This window comes from Caretta caretta, chromosome 1 (genome assembly GCF_965140235.1).
Source record: "Caretta caretta isolate rCarCar2 chromosome 1, rCarCar1.hap1, whole genome shotgun sequence".
Taxonomy (NCBI): Eukaryota; Metazoa; Chordata; order Testudines; family Cheloniidae; genus Caretta; species Caretta caretta.
The window spans coordinates 202188665-202209844 of NC_134206.1; the positions used below are offsets into that span (position 1 = coordinate 202188665).

General features: G+C 42.3%; 1 protein-coding gene and 1 pseudogene across 4 annotated transcripts in view; one reads left to right on the forward strand and one right to left on the reverse strand.

The window, feature by feature from the left end:
• ZBTB20 (zinc finger and BTB domain containing 20) overlaps positions 1–21180 on the reverse strand; it is a 626421-nt gene that overhangs the window by 21032 nt on the left and 584209 nt on the right. For all 4 annotated transcript variants that reach the window (XM_048818099.2, XM_048818071.2, XM_048818047.2 and 1 more), the window contains one exon: positions 16923–17110. In XM_048818099.2, the coding sequence (XP_048674056.1) occupies positions 16923–17110 (188 nt within the window). The remainder of the gene's footprint in view (positions 1–16922; positions 17111–21180) is intronic.
• Positions 8053–8327, forward strand: LOC125621338 (small nuclear ribonucleoprotein F pseudogene; annotated as a pseudogene).

A 21180-nucleotide genomic window follows, 5' to 3' on the forward strand; every position in this document is an offset into this window, starting at 1 on the left:
TGAGCATTGGTCTGCTAAACTGAGGGTTGTGAGTTCAGCCCTTGAGGGGGCCATTTAGGGATCTGGGGCAAAAATTGGGGATTGGTCCTGCTTTGAGCAGGGGGTTGGACTAGATGATCTTCTGAGGTCCCTTCCAACCATGATATTCTATGAAACACTAGATATAGCTGTACCTATCCAAGGTAAAGACAATCCCAGAAAGCTTGAAAACAAATCATTTGCCACATTGTCAAACATGCTAATACACAAAATCTAGTAGTACAAACATGCAATTCACCCAGGCAAGCACATTAACTTTAGGGATTGGCCTGAATCAAAGCTCCAGGTCCAAACAGCACCTTCCACACTCTAAGGAAGACTGAATTCGGACCCAACCTTTGTGTGTGTCCCTTACCTATACAATGTGCCAAACCAAAAGTCCTAAGTCAGACACCACCACAAAATGTGAGCTTTGTAGTCTGCAAATCTAAAATAGACATTACTTAGTTACAAAGAATACAGAGAGGGGTGAACACTATATGACAAGCAAGAAAGTGTGTCAATTTCTTGCAAGCCCAAGGTATCAGAATGAAGTGTAATGGAAATATGCTTACACACACATACACACAACAGTCACTGCACAGAATGCCTGGCACAGGGGAAAAGACTGCGGTCTCGGTCTAGTCCCAGGCCTGCCACTCTTTTTAGAGTTAAGACAGTGGGAAACCTTTCTGTAAAATTTCAAGCAGTCTTTGTTAAGTGCTCCCTTTCTTTTCACCCAGTGAACAGCAACATATCGATCTTGACGGACTCATTCTGAGAAGCTACTGTCGGAGGGTTTTGTCCCTGTTCTGTGAAAGAAACTTCTGATTGGAGGGGTATTCAGAAACTGGGTAGGAAAGAAAGAGTGTGAAAATGCAAAAGCCATTAGATAGGCAATGAATAGGCATTTGCCCCATTCAGAAAGAAAGAAAGAAAATATTTTTTTTGCACAGATTATGCACATTTGCAGCTCTTCTGGGATTGGGATATGAAGCTGTCATGGTATAAAGGTGAAATGTATTACTGTGCATGTCTGAAAAATGCTCATTTTTCCCATAAGCAAATGTATTGATTAAACTGTCAGATTATTCACAGAAATATGCATGGAATGCATCCTCCGCTGGTAAGAAGGAGCACAACATGGATGGGAAAGGGGAAAGACTTCTGTTGCGTAATAAATGACCAAATGTTTAGTTTACTGCTTTCCTGAATCCAGCACTTCCCGCTGACCTTTATGCTGCAGGTGTCCAAAAAGAAGTAGGGTTTTAACATTAGAATAAAAATGAGAAAGAGTCATTGATGCAAAGTACTATATGGGAAAGGGATGGCAGAAGGAAACAGCAGGCAGCAGTCTCCTGGAAGATGCTATGGAAAATGTAGATAGTAGTGATGAGAAGCTGAATTATGGAGCAGTTTTGAATGTGGATTTCAATGTGCAAAAATATTGCAGAGAGAGCTGTGAAAAGTTTGGCAGTTCTGGCCAATAAACGTGGCCGTATGTTTAACATAAATGCAGAAAATGATCCCCGGGAACCTTCAGTAACAGTTTAGTTAGCAGGGGATGTAAGTGGTGCTGAAGACCACTACGGCCACCCATTACTGTTAAGTACTTTAAAGCTTGTTTACTGTAGTAAGTTTCTACTGTGTGGCGACAAGGTGTCCTCAACTGCAAAGTAAACGCTCAATTCTTCAATGCTGACAGCTGAAAAAAATCACAGAACTTGATTTTCTATAGTGTTCATCATGATAGCTCAAAGTTCATTACAATGTAATGACTATTGCATTGCTAGAGGAGCAGTGAGTGGGCAACCACGGAAGCCATTATAGCTCAGCAGTATCTCTACAGACAGTCTTGTACTTTAAACCTCTTTGACTCAGAAAGGGAATGGTGGGCAGGACACCAGCATTGTCCCTTATTCTTTTTTGAAACATACAAGGGGATCTTTAATGGGGATAACCAGCAGAGCGGAGCAGAAGGGCCCTGCTTCACTTTCTCACCTGAAGGGCAAAAAGAAAGATGAGCCTATATCCCAGAAGACAGGTTTCAGAGTAACAGCCGTGTTAGTCTGTATTCGCAAAAAGAAAAGGAGTACTTGTGGCACCTTAGAGACTAACCAATTTATTTGAGCATGAGCTTTCGTGAGCTACAGCTCACTTCATCAGATGTATACCGTGGAAACTGCAGCAGACTTTATATACACACAGAGATCATGAAACAATACCTCCTCCCACCCCACTGTCCTGCTGGTAATAAGCTATTACCTGAACATAAAGTCTGCTGCAGTTTCCACGGTATACATCTGATGAAGTGAGCTGTAGCTCACGAAAGCTCATGCTCAAATAAATTGGTTAGTCTCTAAGGTGCTACAAGTACTCCTTTTCCTTATCCCAGAAGAGTTTTCTCTGCTGGAGTCAGGCTTTGCCTAGGTTTTTGCCAGTAGCAATGGAGAATTGTTTGGAAATCTGTCAGACTGATATTTATACAGTATTAACTAGACCAAGTCGATCATCACGAATAACCTTATACTTCTGAAAAATAGATGGGCCAAACCCCAAACCCTGCATCCAAACACGCTCAAACTTTGGCAGAGTCTGAAATCTGATTTTGGGCTTAGATTCAAATTTTGTAAATGGGCTTTGCTTTCTGGCTCCAAATACCCTTCAGTTGGAGTTCCTCTAAATCAAGATCTGGAGGGTCAGTGCTGTGTGCAAGAGCTACAAGGGGCTGGAGAAGAATTACCCCTATTCAGTAGGAATACAGAGCTAATATAAATCCAGAACCTGGAGGGTGCAAAGGTGACATAAAGTCCCCCATCTCCCTGGGCTGTGTCTTCTTTGCTGTATCACTCAGTAGATGTAGCATAGAATCTAGCCCTGGACTTTTGACTTGGATTCCTCTCTTTTCTGAAAACACTGGCTGTGAGCTTTTTCGCCTGCATACCAAATGCCTGATCCTGAGAGGTGCTGAGCACCTCCTGAATGGTGCGGAGTATCCTGAACTCCCACTGAAGTCATGATAGGATCCCAAGAGGAATTTCCTACTCCCGCTACTTTACCCTTGGGATACATTCTGATATGCCTGTCACAATGCATGTCAGTGCTTCTCCTGAAATGTCACACTGGATAAACCTGTTTTTTCTGCTAATTTCTTTGAAAAAGCATATTTAACTCTCATACTCCCCGTCAGTGCCCATCCATCATCAAAATGCCACTTCCTACTCAGAGGGGTGTATAATCCAGGAACCTAGGAGTTTGGAATCCTGGGTTCTCTTCTTGGTCCTGCCACTTACTCACTGTGCGTCAGTGGCCCAGAGACTAGCTCTTATATGCCCCATCAGAGCAAAGTAATATAACCTTATTCTGCTACTTCAGCTCAGCTGGGTCCCAGCAGAACCATCTGCTCCTCTTAGCCCACTATTGTTGCAACCCTCTGCTTCCCTACAAGCATTGTTGGAAACCTGCAATTTCTGGTTCTACAAAACTGCTCCACAAATGCTGGAGCTACACAATCTTCTGACTCTTCAAAACAATTGTGGGCGGCCAATCATCCTGAACTCTGATTTACAAAGGGGTGCCTGTGTATCTGCTATTTCTGCTGTGGTTACTTCAAGCGTCTTCTCTTTGCCGATTCAACAAGTCATCACTGTGCTTCTTCAGTGTTGCATTTAGAGCAGAAAGAGGTGCAGCAGGTTGAGTACCACTTAGGAGGCTTTGCTTGATTCATTTCAGCACTCCTGCTCTCATTTAGAAGACAGTGGCACATTAAACCTGCAGTCCTGATGTTCTAAAATCTAGACTGAAATACACTGGAGACTTAGTAAATGTTTCCCCAAATTAACCTTCTGAGATGGGAACCACATTCTCACTAAGACTCCGCGAAATAGCAACAGAAATCCTCCAGATCTGAAGATTTTTTCATTTTATATTAAAGAAATTGTCCAATGTTGCCCCCACCCCCCTCCAAATTGGAAATTTTACATGTTTTCATTAAAAAGTAAACCCACTTCTGAGTGAAAAGGAACTTTATTTTGGAGTCAAAACTTGAAGATTTGCATAAATTTGACATTTGGTTCAGCTGAAGTTCAGCATTCACATCAAAACACATGAACATGTTGGTAGTCCTATGTTTTGAGGAGGAACCAGTCAATTTCTTAAATATTTTGAATTTCCTGAACTGGAAAGGACCTAGAATGGAATGCTAATATATTTTCATAAAATTTCACCAAAAGATTTGTAGTCAACCCCTTGATTCTGACTGAGAATATAACACAAGTCCACATGATAAAGAACAGGTCAAAGAGAAAAGGGAACTGAACCCAGGTCTCCAAGTCCTCAGCTAACACCCTAACCACTACACTATTTTTCCTTTTCATTTAACAGCTTGGGGGCCTGATTCACCACTGTTTTACCTTTCATTGATTTCAATGGAATTACACCAAAATACAACCGGAGTAATGCAGTTCAGTGCTTTTATATACCTGGCCTCTAGCAGGATCCTACCTCCTGAAGCCAAGCCGAGTGGGAGAACTTTCTGTTGCTCACGGGAATGATCTGCTTTCAAATCAAAATGCTTGAAAGTCTATCCTGTCCTGCTCAGGGTGGTCCTTATGACCGTGTGGCCTCCTCAAAAGGGGACTTTAAGGGGAAATGCTGGTAGGGAGCTGTGGGAGGATGGAGGAACATTTGCCAACTCTGCGTGAGAGCTGACCAGGAACACCCCGGCTTTCTGTTGCTTTAAAGGTTTACTGGAGTTTTTGCCTTATCATCTGCTTGAACATCTTGAAAATCAGTATCTCTTTGTATAGTATCTGTCTAAAACAAACACCAGATGACACTACACAAGTTGCCTTTAACCCTACCAGATTGTTGCTAGAATCAAAATATGTAGCAGTCTACATCTAACAGGAAGTACTGTATTTTTACTAGTATAACAACAATTAACATGTCAGTAATGTACTCTGTGTAAGAAAGGCCTGTCTGCTAAAATCTACCAAACATCTTTGGATTTTCTAGCCCAATAACTAAATCCATCTGAAAGAAAGAAAACAGCCCTTGCCCCAACATGGAATAAAAAACGTGGAAGCTCTCCAGGTGTCTGGCAAATGAGCAAGAATTTGCACTTCCCATTGATTTCCTATCTTTGCCTTGAAATCTTAGTTGAAAAGATTTTTACTTTTATTTTATGCAGCACAGATTCTTCTCCTTTCCTGCGCAAACTGTCCTGCACAATTCCCTGCTCGTCTGCCCAATTATGACGAATCCATTTGGCATCTAAACAAAGACTAAATACAGGATCTTCCTCAAATAAAACTGTGCGGTGCCCAGGATTTGAATGTCCTACCTCCAGCAAGCACAAACTCCCATGCTGGGGATGGCAGCCTCTCCATTGCCCCATGGGCTGGAGGAGCAGCCACCATGGTTCTACCCCATGCTCTGCCTGCAGGATGGGAGGAGGATTCTGCTTGCCCTCTGCTTGTTTACTCCAGCTTTGTGAAATGATGTGGTGCGTGTCTTTCACTCTCTTGTGCCTCAGTTTCCTCATCCCTAAGATGGGGATAATACTACTGGCACTAACCTACAGAAGGGATGTGAGCCTTAAATGACCATTACAAATTGTTTGGAATTCCTTGGATGAAAGGCACCAGAGACAGGCCAGGTATTAGCTCCTCTGATTCCTTTAGAGTTTTGTTCTCCAGGCTTGAAGACCCTGAGTTTTCTTCCTACACTTCTTCAATGCCTTCATCCCCACCCATGTCTCTTGACACTCTGCAGCCTACTTATAATTGCAATGTACTGGTTATAAATGGCAGTTTCCTTTCACAGTATCTTGGTGACCATAGGTTTCTAAGTGCCAATGACATTTCCAACTATTTTTAAGTTAAAAGATTTATTCCTGTTACAAGAAACAAGATTTAGCGCTCACATTTTCTCTTCAGACATGTACTCTTGGATCATAGGGAGAGTAGAAGAGATGATAGGTCCATCCAGCACAGCATCCTGCCTGTAAACAGCATCCTGCACCTTTATAGTTCCTTGAAATTCAGGGGAATGCTTTAAAAACACATGCAATGTATGTGACCTCTCCTCCCATCTACCACTGAAAATTGCCTCTGTCTTGGGGTGTATACCTTGAAACAGGCTTCCTGATTCCTTCTTCCATCCTTGCACAGTGGAACTGGACTAGCACTACTATGCTTAGGGCCCTTCATACCCACAAGGAGGCACAGAGCAGAAAGCATTTATCCTATAGTCATTTGTATCCTTTCAATTTTTGATAAACAGATGTAATCTGTTTTCTGGTTTTAAATCACACACCACCTCCTCCAGCATAAATGCGCCGCGCACACACACACACACTTACTTCCCTTCTTTCAGTCCTCTGCAGGGTTTGCTGATTTTTATCTCCAAGACTGACGGCAAACTGGACAGAAAACGGTGAGGAATCAGATGATAAATCAAAAACTCCAAGGCCAGATCCTTAGCAAGTAAAAATCAGCATAGCCTCATTGACTTCACGAGTTACATGGATTTACACTACGCTCCCCTCCGCTCCAGCGTATTAAAAAAAACCAAAACAATAGAAGAAAACAGTTTATAAAAGTGCCCGCCCATAATTGGAAACAAACAAAACAAAATGGCCACATGATGGCACCATTTCCTCAGATGAGAATTCAAGCTACTACTACAGCTACTGTCTTTATTACTGAACTTTTTAATGTCTCAATGAAAACGGTTTTTGCTGTGCTCACCTGTTCCCAAAGATACAGGAGTGAGACCTGCTTACACCAAATCCAAATTTGGCCCTGATTTCATTTATTTGCTATGGGTTTAAGGCTGTTTGACTAAAATCCGGGTGTTCTCTATTGCTAGTATTTCCCTCACAGAGCCAATCTGTATTACTCATAGGATATGCTGTGCTTGTTACAGTGTATCATCTACTGAGATGGAGCCAACAATGCCCATGAAGTTACTGTGTCTTTGAGGGTTTTTCCTTCAAGTTTAAAATGGAGGGATGTTTACTGGAGAAGGGAAGAATTTGCTCCCAGGAAAATGTGGGCTTCCCTGGTGATGTATCTTTCTTCTTTAAGGTCCTTATTCAAAGCCCAGTGACGTAACTGGGAATGTTTTCATTAGCTTCAATGGACTTTGACCAAACCCTCAAGGTGCCCCTGAGACTGAAGCCCCATAAGAAAGATGAATGTGGGCTCTTCTTGCTCTTTTCTCTGCATTTGACTTCAGGGATCTATATCATCAATGAAAACAGTCCTTAGGAGGGGAGTGAATGTAATAATTGGCACTGCTGCACTGACGACCATCTCCCAAAATGGTAACTATTAACCTTTAGGCATCTCTGGATTTGCCCCTGTATCATTACCTTTTCCCAAGACTGGGAGGAAGTGTATCAGTTTGAGTGTGGTTAAATACAGTAAGTCTAAAAGCCTGTGGGCTTTGGTTAAAAGGAAAATATAGATTAAACCCCCTTAAGATAATTACCTGTTTAGAAGGTTTTTACTCAACCCAGTATCCCTCTATAGGGAGTATTTGTAGCAGTCTGTGAAGGAAAAGGAAGCTTTATAGGGAAGTAGCATGTGGAATCTGTTTTATCTACAGACATAGTGGCTGACTGGAAAAACTTGGAGTGGGGAAGCAGCTTGTGAAAACCTTAGCCAGAAGTGGGAAAGAGGTTTCTGTCTGGAGAGAAGCTACCATCAGACATCAGGCGGTAGAGAAGTAACTGAGGGCGGTCAGACCACAAAGCGCTATATATACGTCCCACGCACAGCGCGAGGGAGGGGAATTGGTCCGATGGGCACTGCTATTGAAGATCTCCGACTCCAGACCCAAAGGCATTGCCGCACCTACAGTGGAGCACCCATGGGGACATCACTTGAAGAAGAATGCTTTGTTTGGTTAGTCTTTTGATGTGTCTCCTTGATCTGTTAACTAAAGGGTAATTTTTAACTAGTAAGACTAGCTGCTGCAGTAAATTTTCCAACCTAGACTCCAGCGGGTGCATGTGCGGCTCTGTGAGTAATTTTTGTTTTTACCGCTGCCTCGTGCCAGGCCGTGTTACCATGAGCTTGCCCCTGAACCCCAAGCCCTTCCTGAACAGGCTGACGGGGAAGCCGGTGATGGTGAAGCTGAAGTGGGGGATGGAGTACAAGGGCTATATGAACATGCAGCTTGCAAACACAGAAGAATACATAGATGGTGCATTGTCAGGACACCTTGGTGAAGTTTTGATAAGATGTAACAATGTCCTGTACATCAGAGGAGTAGAAGAAGATGGAGAAATGAGAGAATAAGTTTGTATATTTCTGGAAAATAAAGATCAGTTTTTCACACACATAAAAAATAACATGAGAGAGAGAGAGATCTCAAAGGTTGGACTGTGCTTTTTTATGTTGAGTTTTCAGAGAAAGGAGGGAGCTGTCTCCCCCAGAAGAAACACCAGAGGCTAGGAGTGCACAGACAGCTATTGTGAAAGGTCCTTTTACAGCACCATGCAGGAAGAAGCTCTGTGCATCCTTCCATCTCTGCATGGCTGTTCAGCAGCTGCTTATGATCTAGCCCATATGAGCAGAGTGATAGTGGCACATACTCAGCATAAGACATGATTTTGTTTCTGGACATTACAGCACACTAAAACAATTTCTGTCCTCAGCTACACCTGTGCAACCACAAGCAAAGGTATATCTCCAACATCACCTCGTTTAGTTTTGGTGTGATGGGAACTTTAAGTAATAAAAACAAATTCAGCCCTAGGCTACATTTAGGGTTATTTGATGTTATTAGACTGATCTATGACAATAAGAAGATATTGCCATTTTTAATATTCCAGTAAAACATTTGAAAAAAATTAGAAAAACTGATGTGCTATATATACTGACACTAACAGGGGATACTAATATAGTGGATAACAGTTATCACCTGTGGGTCAAATTCTGCCCTCAGTTACATCCCACACTCTTCTCAGTCAAAAACATCACCTTAAGCAGGAGTTTTCTCTCATTCATGTACTGGCCTGGCTCTACCTTTTCCCGAATGACTGAAAGGGATCACAGCACAAGGTACACCTATTAAACTCAACGTGGTTGCATAAGGTTAAAGAAGTTTAACTTCATAACAAGTTAAAGAAGTATGGGCTGGATGAATGGACTATAAGGTGGATAGAAAGCTGGCTAGATCATCAGGCTCAATGGGTAGCTATCAATGGCTCCATGTCTAGTTGGCAGCTGGTATCAAGCGGCGTACCCCAAGAGTCCAGCGGAGGGCAAAAATGATTAGGGGACTGGAACATGTGACTTATGAGGAGAGGCTGAGGGAACTGGCATTGTTTAGTCTGCAGAAGAGAAGAATGAGGGGGGATTTGATAGCTGCTTTCAACTACGTGAAAGGGGGTTCCAAAGAGGATGGATCTAGCCTGTTCTCAGTGGTAGCAGATGACAGAACAAGGAGTAATGGTCTCAAGTTGCAGTGGGGGAGGTTTAGGTTGGCTATTAGGAAAAACTTTTTCACTAGAAGGATGGTGAAGCACTGGAACGGTTACCTAGGGAGGTGGTGGAATCTCCTTCCTTAGAGGTTTTTAAGGTCAGGTTTGACAAAGCCTTGGCTGGGATGATTTAGTTGGGGATTGGTCCTGCTTTGAGCCGGGGCTTGGACTAGATGACCTCCTGAGGTCCCTTCCAACCCTGATAGTCTATGATTCTAAGGTATCGATGAATCTGTGTTGAGAAGTCACCTTTTTTGTTTTTATTTCCTCTAGCACACTCCCCCCTGCCCCCAAATCTATTTTGTCTTTTTTCTCTATCTGTATAACATCAATAAATTACATGTTACCACCCCTCTCTTCTAGGTATAAAGAACTTTTCAAGATTTTTAATAGATGTACAATATTGCCATTGTCACTGGTTAAAACTGAAAAATAGCTTTTGGGAGACTACTTTTAACTCACACTACTTCTCTCTTGGGGGCTTTCACGGAGAAGCATTAGCCCCACATGTCACATACTGGTTTAGGGTATGCTGTGTATCCTACCTATGCAGAGATCTTTTCAGTGTTTAACATAGCCAAGCATACTGCACAAACTAGGGATGCGTGAGAGTTCTAGTATTTGTTTTTACATGTGCCATGGGCTTTGAGAACACCTCAAGGAACCTTTTATAGTGATGAATTACTAGAGATCTAGACTTCTCACTGTTTATTTCAGTTCCTGAATGGTGGAAATGTAACACTAGATCTCATGTTATTTTGTCCTCAGAAATGACTCCATGAAACGACGAAAACATTCACAGCAAACATAAATACTGAGACAGCACTGAACGCACTGTGGGTGCCACTATAAATAGTAATATTTGAATTGCTATGGAACCCAAATACACAATGCTTCCATAAACAGACAGTTGTGTTCAATCATCACACAGCAGGCTGGTAGGACACAGTATCCCTGATAAAAGCAGCAGGTCGGTCAGAAGTTTGGGTGGCACCCTTCAGTCACACATACCTTATTTTTCCCCCCTAATAGTTCAAAGCATATTGTATGTACTGTAATACTATGATCTTTTCTAGTGCCTTCTACCAGAGAATGCGAAAATGCTTTGCAAACATTTATGGACTGTAATGACTAGGATCTCAATTTTATGGTTTAGTATCTCCAGCAGCACAGCCCATGCGAGAGCCCTATTCAGTCAAGGACAGCTCTTCAAGTAGCACCTGGGTTTTTCCTCTCCTTCAGGTGCTGACCAGGCCCTACCCTATTTGGAATGACTGAATGGGATCATGGCACAAGGTACTAAGGCTGCTTTCAAGAGAGAAAGCAAGAGAAATGCAGAGCAAGTGAATCTGGAACACTGAATGAGGGTAGCAAAAAGTTCCTAAGCCGGAGACTTCAGAGTGATGAGAGAACAGAATGACAACAAAATCTATCCTACCAATAACTGTAAACTTTGGTTACCCAAAGTAGTTGGGTAACAGGACATGGTCTGGTTAATAATTCCTCGATCCCTTAAATCAATGTTTCCTAAAGTGTGGGTTGTGCATCCTAAGGGAGTGCAAATGACTAGCCAGAAGGGGCACAGGAGGTGTGTACCTTAAGACGAGTAGGCCTTTAACACCAAGTGGTAGTGCTGAAAGGGGTATGATTGCTTTTCATTTTCTTGATGGGAGACTCACCTTTCAAAAGTGTGGGAATTGCTGACACATAATTTTTGTATGAGACAGCTCATTCTGGAGCATACTAGGAAGGAGCTTCTCTTAACTAAAAGTCTTCACACACCTGAGTAGGAGGTGGCTCAGGAAATGTGTATAGTTAAGCCATCAAATCACAGAGACCAGAATATTATTAAGTTTGACACCCTTGCAGGAGGATCATATCACAAGGTAGGATCTGACATGCAACTTCAAGGAGGAGGATTAATAAGAAAACTGAAGAAGTTAGTTTGAAAGAGCCTGAAAGGAAATTATAAGAAATTAAAATCCTTAAATCAGCAGGGAGGTGGCCTTAAAAATCCTTTATTAGGATCAATATGCATATCCCAAGTCAACAGCAACAATCGAAAAAGGAAGTGGAATAACAGTAGGATGGTTAAGTAACAAGGCACAAGAGTTTATTAAGGCTGAAAAAGTTTCCTTCCAAACATGGAAATCATGCCTAAGTGATGCTAATAGAACAGAGCATAAACTGTACCAGGCAAGATGTAACATGGAGATTAAAGAAATGAAGAGGAAATTTTAAGAAAAATAGCTGAAGGTATAAAGAAAGTACTGTAATAACAAATTTTTTAAATACATCAGAAAGAAGAAGCTCACAAGGCAATGAGTGGTGCCTAAGAAATACCTTAGAAAGCATGGACAGACGGATTAAACAGACAAGTAAGAGACTTAGTGGGTTAGGTAGGCCACCGGTGCGTAAAAAAGGTAGGGTAATCAAAGAGGACACAGAAATTTCACAATCTATGTGATTTTTTTAGCATTGGTTTTCAGCATGGAGAATGATGGGGCAAGGAAAACGATCCCAGGGTATGAAGGTGATGGCACTGTCCAGGAGAACATTATAAAATAAACAAACAAATAAATAAATAAAGGAGGAGGTAATAGAATATCTTAAGAAATTAAACTGTAATGGATGGCATTCATCAAGGAACTATGAATGAAATTGCTGAGCTACTAGTACAAGTATGTAATTGAGGGATTACAGGGTGACTCACACCTTTAAAGAGTGATACTAATGGGTGACCTTGAGAATTAGAGAGACCAGCACATTTTACCTTAGAGTCAGGAAAATAGTTGGGAAATGTTAGTGGATAGCTGTAACATATCTAGGGGAGTGTAATGTGACTCATAGACAAAAGCATCACAGTACTGCCAACCCCAAGTGTCCAAAAATCATGGGAGTAATAAATAAATAAATGAATACAATCCTGGCTCTCTCTCTTTGCCTTCTGGTTTTCGAATCTTTAGGATACACTGGGGACATATTTTCAAGCTTTTCTCTGCAACCACGAGGGCTAGAAACCCTTTTTTTCCTCTCTGCAACCACGAGTGCTAGAAACTCTTTTTTTTTCTTTCAGAAAGGAAAGCTGAGATTCTCACATAATCATTTCACTCCAGGAGCTGGGGCTTTACGAAAAGCACCAAATATCATGAGACCAGACAACACTTCATCAACTTAACATTAAAGACACTCAAAAAGGGAATTAGCAATTAAGATCTCAATTAAGGTCATTACATAAAGTTTTCAAATGCACCTAAATGACTTATGTGCCTAAGTGCCATTGACTTAATCACCAATAGAACTTTGGAGCCCAAGTCACTTAAGTGCTTTTGAAAATTTACCCATTGACTACGTAACTGAAATACCATTCCATATCACATGCAGTTTAAAAAATATATAGATGAGATAACTGTTAATGTGAACACGCAGTCTGACCCTGCACCCAAGGAAGTCAACACGGGTTTTTCCCTGGAGTTCAATGGGAACAGGACTGGGGCCCTCCTGAGGTGCATTCTAACAATGTGTCCCAGCATCTCCCCTGTGCTGTCTGGGCTGTAAGGTCCCAATGCAGTCTGTAGGAGGGCTGCGCAGTGAAGCCCAGGAGAAGGAGACAGGAGGCCAGGAGGATACACATCCATCTTGTTCCTACTACAGAACCTCAGAGGGGGGACATAGAAGGATTAAAACATAAAAACTGGAAATGACAAAATTCCACTAACCTGCAACTTCACAAAACCCAGCACTAGCACTAGGGAAAGCAGCCCCACTGAGTCACAAGGAAGGTGTATAGACCCTTACTGATTGCTCAGGAAAAATACCATTCTGAGTTTCCTTCCCCACTAGCTCAGTACTCTGTGGAGTTTAGGAATCCTGAAGGATATTTCCCTCCCTCTCTCTCCCTTTCCCTTAGAGGCCCCGTGGAGTTTAAAAGGCAAACAGCCATCAAAATAAGAAAGTCAGATTTTAAGAAAAAAATGCAAATGGAATCTGGCTCAATGTTTCTGTCCTGGTCTGCAATGCTGTGAAGCCCAAACCAGGATCTGGACAGGCACAAAATGTGGGGGTGTATGGACAGAGGGCTGTGGTTCAGGCCCATTGCCAGAGATTAAAAAGTGCATTCCTTTCTATATGCAAGAACCGTGTTGGCCCCCAATGAAAAATAAATGACCTCCACATCCCTTCATCCCCTCCACCTACTACTGCTGTTTCATGTTTCTTCTTCATCTCGTCTTACTTTCCTGCTTGGACGTACACTCACTGTGACAATTTACCTTCAGGCCAGCCCCCTTTTCTGTGTCCTCTTAATTCATAAACCCCATACCACCCATTTTTTTCAATAATCATCCAACCTGCTCCTCAGTCCCATGGAAACTCTTTGCTAAGGTGTTGTCTTTCCCTTATCTGGAACAAATTCCTCCATAGACGGGCCATCTTTGCCCTTCCACTGTCTAAGAATAACGCTTTTAACTATCAACAGACACAAAGAAATTCAGCTGCTCTGTTCCTGTGAGATTCCTATGAGTTTAGACACATCTGCTAAGATATGTATATATAGCAGAGTCTGAATGAAGCTTTATTTTTATTATATCCTTAAGCATTTGTTGAAATTTTCTGCCAGAATGTTCTTATCTTTTGGAACTCCCCAAACATAGGTCTATATAGCCATTGATGTTTGAACAACTCCTGTGTTATCTACACTTTTGAAAGCCTAACCTATTACATGGGGCCATGTTCTGAAGTCGTTATTCACTCTACATGCATCGAAGTCAAGGGGAGTTTTGCTCGAGTAGAAAGTGGAGTATGGCCTTAGGTTTTGGCCCCTACTAACTATTCCCATTTGCTCTTTGGGAGATTAGGAAAGTGTGTGGAATATGTGCACCATCTGACAATAACCCCTTGCTTCCTTGTAACTATTTCTGAACATATAGGGCAAGATTTTCAATGGAAGCTCTTAGCCTGTGTCTGCAATTTACACCCAAACTCTTCACATTTCACAACTCTTCACTCTGCACACCAGCATCCGCATGTACACCATGAGGTATTTAGAAATCTGTCTGGTATAACTCCAAGGGAATTCAAGGTACTGGTTTCTGTCTGCAAAGCCCTACATGAACTAGGACCCAGCTATCTCAGAAACCACCTCTCCTTCTGAACTGCCATTCCACCTACATTTGCCTAGAACGCTTAAGCTAATCTCTCCCAGGAGAGAAGGCGATGGGAGTTTGAGGCAATGCATTCTAGACTGAAAGTCCTTGCTTCAGGAATTTCCTCTCACTGGTAATATTTCTAAGCCCAAGAATAGGAACATTTAAGACCCAATCCTACATGGGGCAGAGTCAATGTGACTTCAGCGCAGGTTGATGGCACACAGAACCACACAGGGGGCACTCACCACACAGGATGGGGCACTTAGAGAGCACTGTATAATACATCTCTTTTTACAGACTTCTTGTTAACTGCTTGCCTCAGCACCCTTGGCATTCAAACTACTGCCTAGACTTTCTTCGTCTTTGTCTTTTAAAGATGAGGTGCAGCTGGCTGTCTTGGTGTATTTGCTACCTATATTCAGGAAATTGCTCTTAAGCTGAGCTATGTACAGAGCGCCCAGATACTCTGGGGAGGATCACCTTGTAAATGTTTGGTTTCAGAGTAACAGCCGTGTTAGTCTGTATTCACAAAAAGAAAAGGAGTACTTGTGGCACCTTAGAGACTAACCAATTTATTTGAGCATGAGCTTTCGTGAGCTACAGCTCACTTCATCGGATGCAACGCAAAAAGAAAAGGAGTACGATGAAGTGAGCTGTAGCTCACGAAAGCTCATGCTCAAATAAATTGGTTAGTCTCTAAGGTGCCACAAGTACTCCTTTTCTTCTTGTAAATGTTTGTTGTTTTTTCATGCACAAGTGATTGCACATGTAAAATAGTGAGTGCACGTTCCAAATCTGGTTTTGAAAATATTGTCCATAAAATTCTCTTTTCCAAATACATGTAAAATAAATAAGGACTCATGTAACCTGCTGTAATAGATTCAGATACCTGGTATCTGGATCCAGTGCTTCAACCACCTTACAAAACAAACCCGAATCCCAGTCTTATCCAGTGACAGGCATCTCAAATTTGAAGAGAATTTTCTTTTGCAAATTGTATGGTGCTTCCTTTTCCATTGTCTCATGTCTCTTTCTCTTTACCAGGTCACTGGGCTAGCTTTAGGGAAGCCTCCCGATTCTGTTTATCGGTTCTATTAAAATTGAGATCTCAAGAAGAGGCTCATAATGCATAAAGTCAGAAGGTGGCAGGAATGAATTGCCACTGAAGTGATTTGGATAGCAATTATCCCAATAACTCGTTTGCTTCCAAGATTGGCCCTCAGGCAGGTTGTTTAAATTAAAAAAAGAAAATGATATCTTATTTTTTATCTGGTATTTTTATTGCCATGCCTAGATTTTCTTTTTATTGACCTCTGCAAACTTTAGCTGACTTCTGAGTTCTTGGAAGCTGTTTTTTTCATCTTACTTCTTTTTCCCCTTGTAAATTTTACAATATCTTAAAACCACTCCAAAAGAGGTAAACTATGTCCCCTAAAAAATGGAGACGGTGAGGGCTGACATAACCCAATGAAGGGATGCTGGTAAAATTTCAATCTATTGAAGATCTGCTGTGTATTTCTGCCTTTTCAAAATCCAGTTCCAATTGCTCATTTCCTTGTTTTGGCGTTTTTTTTTTTTTTGGGGGGGGGGGGGGGGGTTGGTGTCCTGGATGAAATGGAAAAGAACATTTTAAAAAGGCCTGGAAATCTGTGCTGACCCATCTCTGAGTTAATACACTGAAAACATATCAACAGCAAAGGCATCTGGCCTATCTGGTTGCACTGGGCCTTGAGTCTTCCAGGTCCCCAACACCCTAAACCCAATTCACCTCATAGAGCATCACCGGGATTCTTTGCCTGAAGTCCTGTTATATCCCGGGGTCTGCTAGAGATTTGCATTCCCTAATTGCTGTCCTCCATTGTGGCCTGGGGTGGGGTTGGTGTTCCAGTCAGAAGACAAGCGGGGATGAGGAGAAAAACAGCTACACGAAGATGAGGAACCCCAGTCCTAGGTAGGGAGGGAGCTGGTGGGGAGCCATGCACATATTACTTCACAGAAGTTAGAGCCAGCCTTGCATACCTGATCTGTGAAACTCTCTCAGCTTTCTTAGGCTGACTGAATAATCACGATCTTATCACAGAAAACTTCCTGGAAAATATTCTGAAGATAAGCGGGCCAAAAAAAGGGAGAAGGGAAAGGCTGATGAGGCCTTGCTGATGACATTATGGAAACAACATACAACAGGCTGGGAAAGCTGGTCCACAGTGTGGAATGGTATTTCACCAGCTCCCAGCGACTCGTCAGTACATTGGTGTACTCACAATCAGATGACCCTGTGTGTGCGGGCAGGTTTGTTGGTGACTGTGATGAGTGGGTGAGGGCTGGGCTCAGAGGCGGAACAGCTTCAAGGTTCAGGCAGGGAAGGCCTGGCTTGGCGCTGGATGCACCCGTCTGAGTAATCTCATTCTCCTCAGACGCCTTCTGGTTTTCAGCTGTCTTGGGTTTCTTCCTGAAAATAAACAAAGAAACCTTTGAAGGGACTAACTGCATATTTGGGAAAAGGCATTTTTAGAATCTGTTAAAGATAACTTGCTTTTTTTCTCTCTCCTTAAAGGGAGGTAGCAGGGAGGACTCCATGCCTCTTGTTTGGAAACAAGCTGCTCCTTGTTTTCACTCTGATGCAATGGCCCTGAGACCACATTAAAGCATACAGACCAAGTCAGAAGCTCCCCATTGTGTCCCTACTGACTACATATAAATTAAAACCTGTCTGAGTACTTTACACAGTCTGAGCTCCATGTGACAAATATTGATCAACGCTGTAACACTCTGAATTTAAAGTTATACAGAAATATATAGCAAATGTATCTGGAAAACAAATAAACACTGTTGTTTCCAGTTCAAGAAGTGTGAAAGTTAAGCTGCCTCTTTATGAAGAAGATTATGGGTGCAGGGGGCAAGGATGGTGAAAGGGGGTAATTTAGAGAGGCAAAGGTCATCTATGCAGGTGAAGCAATAAGATTTGGAACCTTACACAACCAGCAATAGCCACACTGCATGTTGGCTTCCTCTACCTCCCTTAAAAGAAGAAAGCCCTTAATTGCTAAGTCTAATATTTGTACTTCCTTAGTGCACTCCATCCAGGACCTCAAAGCACTTTGGAAACATCCAGAATGAAGCCTCAAAAATCCCACGTGCGGTGGGTAAGCATTATTATCCTCATTTTACAGGTGGGAAAATTAAGGCATGAAGAGGGAAAGTGACTTGCCCAAGGGCATACAGCAAGTCTGTCACAGAAAGGAAAAAAGCCCAGATCTCTGTGCTTTAAATCCTAGAAAATGCTACCTCCCTCTTTAGAGAAGTAAGTTACAGCTGAAGCTCTAATTGCAGTGTTTAATTTGCAAAATCACTGTCCTGGAGAAGCAATGACTTGTAACTTTTGGCCAGCAGACTGGCTGTCCTACTGTATGTCTGGATCCAGGCAGGTGCAGTGCTCATGGAAGTGAGCAGAAGGTTATGGGGGGTAAACATAGCAATTCAGGTACTACCTGCCTTGATGGCAGGATGTGTCACATACTGCTGTTCATAGGTACAACCTAATGAAACCTGATTTCAAAAGCTCTTATTTGGCCTAGAATGATGCCCACTTAAAACACAAATAACTGTTGAGGAATAAAATGTTTTCTCTACAACAACAGCTATGCATTATTTTTCACCCAGGGAGATCTTCATTTGTGTTACAGAAGCACTGAAGGTTCTCCAGTTGTTTTACCCAGTTTCCCCACATCACAGCACCATTCTACAAACAGAGCACTGGACCATCCATCACCGTAATTCCTTAAACGACTGGAATGGTTGCTATGTCAGCAGCCCCTTCTGAAGTGCCTATTGCCCTGGTAAATGCAAATAAACAAAACAACCAGATTTCTCCTATATTCTCCACCATCAAAATCCCCACTCAATGTGTCTTGCAAAGATACAGGCTCATTAAGACAGCAAAATCATACCTTTGAGAAATAGTCCTGCCTCTTGCCTATCTTTTTATTTAACAGATTTTACAAAACCTGTTCTAGGGTCCAAGCACCAGAAAGGGGGGGGAGGGGAAGAGAGAGAAAGAGACACACACAAGAAAGAAAGAGCATCTATCACGCAACAGAGAGCAAAGCCACTTTGCCATTAATCGAGAACATTGTCTCCGGTTATATAAAAGAATTATATAAGCCTGGCATATCTGAGGGCATAGCATGTGGAAGCTCTTGTCAAACCTTGGTGGCTGCCAGTTCTAGCTGGTCACCTTCAGAGGGCAGCAAAGCACCATCTGGCTCCAGGCTACATTGCAGTGAGACAAAACCTCCCTAGAATCTTCCTCCTGGTCACCATGCCAGAGGTTAGTCTGCCAAGCTGCTGCTTTTTCTTTTTCTTTTTTTTTTTTTAAATTCTTTGCCGTAAGTGTTAAAATTACACACTCCAATGAAGTGTCTCCTCAGCTGGAAAATGAAAGCTCAAGTGAAAAAAGTTAAACAGGCCCGCCCTCAGGTCCCCCCCCCCACCAATAAAACCCAACCGAGCACCCAAACCCAAAGTAAAACAATAGAAAAAAGGAAGGAAAATGTGAAAAAGAAAAAGAAATAAAGAAAAGGCAGACACTGCATAAACAAACACAAAGCAAAACTGGGTGAGTACACACACACAGAGGCATGGAGAATCCAGGCCAAGCACCCCGGGTTTCCTCATGCCCTAGTGACTGGGTTCAGTGGACAAAACTACATGGCTGCAGGCACCTGTCTTGTGCTGGTCAGTTCTGCTTGGACCTCCCAAATTGGATGAAAAGCACAAAAACTTTTTGGTTTTCCCACTGCTCATGTTTCTGTTTGCAAAGAGGCTGTTCCAGGGTTTTAGACGGGAGTTTTAGGTGAATCGAGGCTGAGTTAGATTTGTTGTTAACCCCAGTGGTGCTGGCAGCTTTAGTGTATTTTATGTTGGGGGAGCCACCCTTCAGAGGCTTTCCCACTGCTCATGTTTCTGTTTCCAAAGAGGCTGCTCCAGGGTTTTAGACGGGAGTTTTAGGTGAATCGAGGCTGAGTTAGATTTGTTGTTAACCCCAGTGGTGCTGGCAGCTTTAGTGTATTTTATGTTGGGGGAGCCACCCTTCCCAAAATCAGAGGCTTAGCGCAGTGGAGAATACTCTGTGCCATACACTATATGGTAGGGAACAACATATATTACAAATATGTTGAAAATTCTGATCTCACTGACACCAGAGTAAATCTGAAGTAACTCTATTAGCTTCAGTTGAGTTATTCCAAATTTGTAACTCAACTGAAGCTAACAGAGTTACTTGACTAACTGAGGCAAGAACTGCATCACTGTAAACTGCATGAAAATCAGACAGTTTTGAAATATTTTAAGTATACTTCATACAGAGAAAGGTCTGAAAAATAAATTGAGCATCTCAGCATCTCAGCCCTCAAAATTCCAGCATGCTTGAAATCTGGATACCAATTCTGCTGCTAAAATCTACTTCTGGTCACACAGTCTATTGCCACATGGCAATTTATTTTAGAAACTTGAGTAAGGAAAGTATACCTTTTGTCCATGAGAGCACTTCAAACATCCTCACAGGCTAACTCTTGTCACATTTCCTAGGGCCTGTAGAGAAATATCCCCCCTTCCGTTCATTCCCGGTACCTTCCTCCCTCTGCACATGTACATACACACACAAGTCTCTTTCACAGCACTGTTAGTTGTGAAGCTTTCAGGCAATGCCAGTTCTTATTCAGCCAGTAGTGGATCTGGGGGGCCAAGGTAGTTGGAGTGGCTGTACATATGGCGTAGTAATAAACATCCGTGGTAATAAACATCCGTGGTAACAGATTTACAACAACTAAGTGTTTGTCGTCACCTCAGTTAATCCGAGTTACAACTCAAGTGTTGCCCCTAACTTATGTCCCATCCTCACACACAAAGCCTGCGCTCGAGTGTGTTGATGCTTTTAACTTGAGTTGGTTGACCCATCATAGAGTACAGGTGACAGCTCATATTAGCACAATTTGTCAGCTGCTAACACTAGTGCACACTAGTGTGTTGCTAATCCAACCACTCTGTGCAGCTCAAGTATTAGCTTACAGTGTGGCTGCTCTCCCTCAGACTAGGCTAACTTGAGAGGAGTTCACTCAAGTGTCGATAACTTGAGTTAATTCTGCAGTGAAGAAATAGCCTGAGTGCCATGTTGCTAAATAATTTCTACTTCTCTTGCATCACAAGCACTCAGAATCAAGTACAGAGGCAGACCAGAAAATGTTTTAACTATAGGCTAAAAAAGCAAAGAGGAGTCCGGTGGCACCTTAAAGACTAATAGATACATTTGGGATAAGCTTTTGTGGGTAAAAAACCCACTTCTTAAGATGCATGGAGTGAAAATTACAGATACAGGCATAAATATATATCGGCACATGAAAAGAAGGGAATTACCTTACAAGTGGAGAACCAATGTTGAAGGCCAATTTAGTCAGGGTGGATGTAGTCCACTATAGGCTGTGGCCCCAGTGACACTATGGATAGCATCCTCTACCCCCATCT